General features: G+C 51.0%; 1 protein-coding gene across 1 annotated transcript; it reads right to left on the minus strand.

Annotated features, from left to right (window-relative positions):
* Nucleotides 1-2,745: 2,745 nt before the first annotated feature.
* Nucleotides 2,746-5,481, minus strand: POLE3 (polymerase (DNA directed), epsilon 3, accessory subunit). Its single transcript, XM_009078143.1, has 4 exons — nucleotides 5,407-5,481; nucleotides 4,652-4,737; nucleotides 3,395-3,513; nucleotides 2,746-2,906 (listed from the first exon to the last, which is right to left on the minus strand). The coding sequence occupies exons 1-4, from the start codon at nucleotides 5,470-5,472 to the stop codon at nucleotides 2,746-2,748; spliced, it is 432 nt and encodes a 143-aa protein (XP_009076391.1). The 5' UTR covers nucleotides 5,473-5,481.
* Nucleotides 5,482-5,508: the final 27 nt, after the last annotated feature.

The following is a 5,508-nucleotide window of genomic DNA, read 5'->3' on the forward strand; positions in this document are numbered from 1 at the left end:
CTGGAGCCAGGTTTGGGGTTTATGGGATGCTGGAATAGAGTTTTTGGGTGTTGCAGGGCTGTGGAGCAGGACTTTGGGATGCTGGAGGGCCATACAGTCTTGGGGTGCTGGAGGGGGGACCTGGAGCTAGATTTTGGGTGTTCTGAGGGAGCTTGAGCAGAGTTTTGGGGTGCTGCAGGGGGTGTGGAGCAGGGCTTTGGGGTGCCAGGGGGTCATGCTGTCCAGTTTTGGAGTGCTGGGGGGCAGCTGGAGGCAAGTTTGGGGTGCTGGAGTGGGGTATTGGGGTGCTGTGAGGGTCAGAAAGCAGGGTTTGGGCTGCTGTGAGAATAAGGACCATGGCTAGGAGGTTGTGGTGGCATGGAGCAGGGTTTGGGGTGCTGCAGAGGCAGCTGGAGCAGAGCTTTGGGGTGCTGGGGGCTGCCAGGTCCAGGGAAGTTGCAGGCCCAGCAGCACATGCCATTGGTGTCCCAGAGCAGGGAGATAATGGGATTGGGTTTATTGGAGGACATTCTGCAGCTCCTGTGCCATAGCAGCAGTCCCTGCCCTGCTGCAGTGCAGAATCCCTGGATCCAGACCTTGGATCTCTCCTTCCCCCCAGCCTAGAGCCTCTCCCTGGAGTGAGGGTGAGCTGAAGGTTCCTTCTCCCAGCGATACCAACATCAGCACAACTTCTCACTTCAGCACTCACCTCAACACCTACCTGTCTGAGACCTAGAAATCTCCTTTGAGTCTCTACAATTTCCTCTCTTACACAGAGTCCAGGCTGCAGTGGCCTTCATCCTCCCCTCATCCTTCATCCTTCCGCATCCTTCCCTCACCATCCTTCCTTATCCCTTTGTTCTCCCCTTCATCCTTCCCCTGTCCTTGTTTCATTCCTCCCTCATCTTCCCCTTGTCCTCCCTCATCCTCTCATCTTCCTTTTCATCCTCCCCTTCCTCCTCATCCTCCCCTCATTCTCCTTATCTTCCCCTCATGCTCACTTCATCTTCCCCACATCCCTCATCCTTCCCTTGTCCTCCTTTTATTCTCCCTTCATTCTCCCTCAAGCTCCCTGTGCCATCAGCTGCTCCACAAACCACTTCCCAGCATGTTTGCTCCTGCCTGGGTTGCTCCAACCCACACTTACACAACCACCACCTGCTCCTTTTATAACTGCCCGAAATACCAGACTTCATTGCTGTAAAAAAACCTGCACTTTATTCAGATCCTGTTCCTTCTGGAACATGCACCCTAGATATGTGCTGAAGAGAGAAAAGAGCTGGAAGGCAGATGTTGATCCAAGGCCCTGGGAAGACATTGGCAGCTGAGGCTTTCCCTGTCCCTGACTGCACACCACTAGCAAATAAACAGCAGCAAATCTGTGTTGGCTCAGCTCTTTACAGGAGTCTGGGCTGTGTGTGTGAAGATCCAACATGCCAGAAAAGCAGGATGGCTTGTGGGAAGCTGTCTCAATTTTCTGGTGGAAAAGATCTGTGATTCCTCACAAGTGCTATTTTAAAACTGCACATTAGCAGAACTTGTGGGGTTTAACTTAACTGTGCCTAAAACTTCCCTCAACTTCCTTCACCTGACCTAGTTAGGTGCAAAGATGAGATGGCTTAGTCTTCAAAAAGTCAATTAATCAAGCATTGTCCCCCAGAGGAGCTTGGCCTAAGAGATGCTTTCTCAGGGAGAGAAAGGCATCAAAACTAACAAGTAAAGTGTAAAAGCACAAACCTACAGGAGCATGAGGAATACAAACAGCTGCTTTCAACCCTTGTTTCTTACAGGAATGTTTTTGGAACCAGAGGCCTGAGGCATGTCAGGGTGAGCACACCCTGCCCTCACTGACCTCCCGGAGCCCTCAGACCAGGTGGCATCCCTGGAATGATTGGTGAAGGCTACAGAGGGACCTTGGATGGAATTAGCCCATTCCAATTGGGAAAATGAAATAAAAATAAGCCACAAGGAACACCACTCCGTTCTACCACCTTTAAACCTGCTGCAGGAGCTGTGAGACCTCCAGGGCCACCACTGCTCTGCCACACACCCAGCACTGCACACAGCTGCCTGTTTTCAGCCCTGAGACTCATTTTAGCCCTTCATCTTGCTTCAGATTTTAAATCAATGTCCTCTTGGCCTCCAAGGGCTTCTAAAGACACTTTCAGTGTTCAGTTTACGTTGTCAGTGCTGTGAAGTTGGTGGATTTAGGCTGCTTTGGGGGAGTGAGTGGATTCATGGTCCCTTTACAGCCATCCTGTGCTGCTGCTCAGGCTGGAGGACACAGTGTCACTGTCACAGTTACAGCAGGGACAGAAGGCACAGCCAGAATGCAAGGAAACAAAGGGGAAAAAACAAGCTACTTGGATCTAAAGTTAAATGTTCAGCTTTCCTGACATCATCTCTGTTCTATACCCCAGAGGGTTAATGGTCTATTGGATTCAGCCTCTGACTTGGCTGAATGAGCTTATTCAAGAGTCTCTCAGCTGCACTGAGCACCTGACAGTTCTTTTCCCCTCTATTTCAGAGCCAACCCAGCACCAAGAGCACAGTGACTGCCTGAAGCCCAGTTACTGTCTCCCCAGAGCCCAGGGAGGGGCCAAGCCCCCCAGGCACCAGGAGGATCTGCCCTGCCCTGAAAAAGCTTCAGCACGAGTCCTTTATGTACAAGTTAAAGCCCAAAAGGGACAGTACAAAGCTCTATGGGAAACAAGAGGGGACACAGCAAGGTTTACAGCGTTTATATCCCTCTGAACACACCCTAGCTCAGTTGTCCACCTCTTCCTCATCATTTTGCTCTTCTTCCTCCATCCTTTCATCATCATCATCGTTCTCTTCCTCTCGGCTTTTATCCTGCTCCTCTGAGTCTGTCTTCTTGTCCTTGTCTTTCCTTGCTTCTTTCTTCCCCTTCTGCTCACGTCTGTAAACTGAACAAGAGGGAGCAGTGAGGAGTCAGATCTGCTGTCTCCCTGGCATGAACAGGTCAGTGGCTGAGGCCCAACATCCACTTGCTCTCCAGGCTTAAGAGGGGAGCAGGGAACTCAGAGCAGCAACTCACCCTAGGATCTGAGCTGTGCTGAGCAGCTCCATAGGAAATCAGGTTAATTTGCAGCAGAAAACTGCTGAAAAGGATGCAGGAGGTCACATTTACAGGCAGCACCTAGGACTTTCCTTAGATAAACATAATAGGGGAGTGAGGGCAGATGAGACTTTCTCAATCCTCATCAGTTGTGCAATAATGTTATCCCAAGTCCCGTTAAGGTGCACATTAGTTACTCCCCAGGCAAACTGCAGTGTAGGATGCTGGGCAAAGAGAAGAGAAACAAGACAGGCAAGTAAGTGTTGCTTGTCCAGAGTTCGAGGAAAAAAGGATTTGGTGCTCATTAGACTCCCTGGATAAAAGAGAGGACAGTACCTTCCAGGGATTCCTTCAGAGGGCCTACAAATCTCTGGAACTCCATCTCCTCCATGGCAGAGAGCACATCACTAGCATTCAGGGTTTTCCTCTTCCCCTTCATGGCAAAGTTGTTTGCACTAGGCAAAAACAAGAAGGTAAGACTCTTGGTTAGGAACTGCAGGGACAGGACGAGGAGGGACGAATTGCTAGAAGGAAATTTAGATGAGATCTCAGGTAGAAGTTTTTGCTGTGAGGGTGGTGAGACACTGTCCCAGGTTGCCCAGGGAGGCTGTGGCTGCCCCAACCCTGGCAGTGTTGACAGCCAGGTTGGCTAAAGCCTTGAGCCACCTGCTCTGGTGGGAGGTGTCCCTGCCCAGGGCAGGCGGTTTGCATCATCTGTCCATTCCAACCCCTTAACATACTATGAATCAATCTGTCAGACAGAGGTAATTGGGAGCTCTCAACAATTTAGTCTCATTTATTAAAGTGACAAACTTATAAAAAATAAAAACCATCTCATAGACCTTTATCACTTCCTAATGGAGGTTTAAGATTCCTCTTCCTGTGTGAGCTTTCCTGCAGTTAGTTTCTGCTGGCACAGACCTTTTCTACAGCAGGGGAAGGAGAAAAAATCTGTCAGACAGAGGTAATTGGGAGCTCTCAACAATTTAGTCTCATTTATTAAAGTGACAAACTTATAAAAAATAAAAACCATCTCATAGACCTTTATCACTTCCTAATGGAGGTTTAAGATTCCTCTTCCTGTGTGAGCTTTCCTGCAGTTAGTTTCTGCTGGCACAGACCTTTTCTACAGCAGGGGAAGGAGAAAACCTGCACCTTGGCTGTGTCAGCTGCACACAGTCCTCTGAGTACCCCAGAGGAGTGACTGCCTGCACAGCACGTGCTGAGCCCCCACAAAACCCTGTGTCCTCTGGGGCAGCTCCAGGCTGGCTCACGCTTGTCCTAACACAGTGATGTGCTGAGGAGCCTGAAGAGTGAGCCAAGTGCTCCTGCCTTTGCCAGGAAAGGCCATGCAGTCATGTTCTACTGTTAATGGCACTTTGGGACCCTTCTTTTTGGGACATCTCCGTGTCCAGAGCCCAGCTGCCTCCCCACAGGCAGTCCAGACCCACCTGCTGCAGCCTGGCAGCCCAGGCAGTGCTACTGGTTTATAAACACCCAACACAGGAACAACGCTGGGGAAGAGCCTCCAGGCCAGCAGAGAGGTAAAATATCAACCAACTGCACCAGTTACCTGCTGCAGCAAACCCTTACCAGGATGTTGCATAGAGCACAAAGACACTTGCTGCTCGGGATATGGCACTCCGAGCTTCTTTGGAGATATTGACTCCATCAGGAAGCTGGAAAACAAATTCAACTCTTATCAGCAGCTGCTAGAAATGATTTAAACTCGCAGAATTCATGTGTCTGTTCTGTTAAGGCATTCAGAGGGCTCAGATAACTGGGAACTACATGTTGCTCTGGGGTGCTGTCACAGAAGCTCTGTTGGCAGCTGAAGGCAGTGTCTCCTCAAAGGGTTCAAGGCCAGGCTGGATAAAGCTGTGGGCAACCTGTTTTGGTGGGACATGTCCCTGCCCAGGGCAGGGGGCTGGGGCTGGATGATCTCTGAGGTCCATTCCAACCCCTGAACATTCTGTGAATTAATCTATAAGACAGAGCTGAGCAGAAACTGACTCCTGGGTTGGTGTAACTCATGCAGTGACTTCACACACCAACCCCTCTGCCAGAACCACATCCACACAGTGACATCTCACAGCTCAAACACATAACTAAACCAATCCCTGGGAATTATTTTTATACAGACAAGGACTTCTGCTCTGAGTGTTCGGGGGGACCTGGTTGTGACAGTCCCACTGCAGGAGCTGCCCTGCTGCTGGGCTGTACTTGGAGCATCCCGTGGCACACTGCTGCGGGATGCTGTGCCCAGGCTGTGCCCCCCGGGCACCCGGCAGGACACAGTGCCAGCACAGCTCGGGGACAGGGACCGGAGCCCTCCCGGGGGCACCCACCGCCTCCTTGATGATGCGGGTGATGACAGCGTTGGGCAGGTTCAGGTCCTCCGGCCTCTCTGCCATCCTGTGCCTCCTGCAAGGCAAACGGGGGGTCAGGGG

This window comes from Acanthisitta chloris, unplaced genomic scaffold, assembly GCF_000695815.1.
Source record: "Acanthisitta chloris isolate BGI_N310 unplaced genomic scaffold, ASM69581v1 scaffold28380, whole genome shotgun sequence".
In the NCBI taxonomy this organism is placed as follows: Eukaryota; Metazoa; Chordata; class Aves; order Passeriformes; family Acanthisittidae; genus Acanthisitta; species Acanthisitta chloris.

Excerpts from the sequence above, each read along its gene's own strand:
- POLE3 (XM_009078143.1), bottom strand. The coding sequence starts at position 5,472 with ATGGCAGAGAGGCCGGAGGACCTGAACCTGCCCAACGCTGTCATCACC. Across the intron at positions 4,738-5,406 it reads CCCGCATCATCAAGGAGGCG|CTTCCTGATGGAGTCAATAT; the intron begins GTGGGTGCCCCC and ends TTTGTTTTCCAG. Across the intron at positions 3,514-4,651 it reads GTGCTCTATGCAACATCCTG|TGCAAACAACTTTGCCATGA; the intron begins GTAAGGGTTTGC and ends GTTTTTGCCTAG.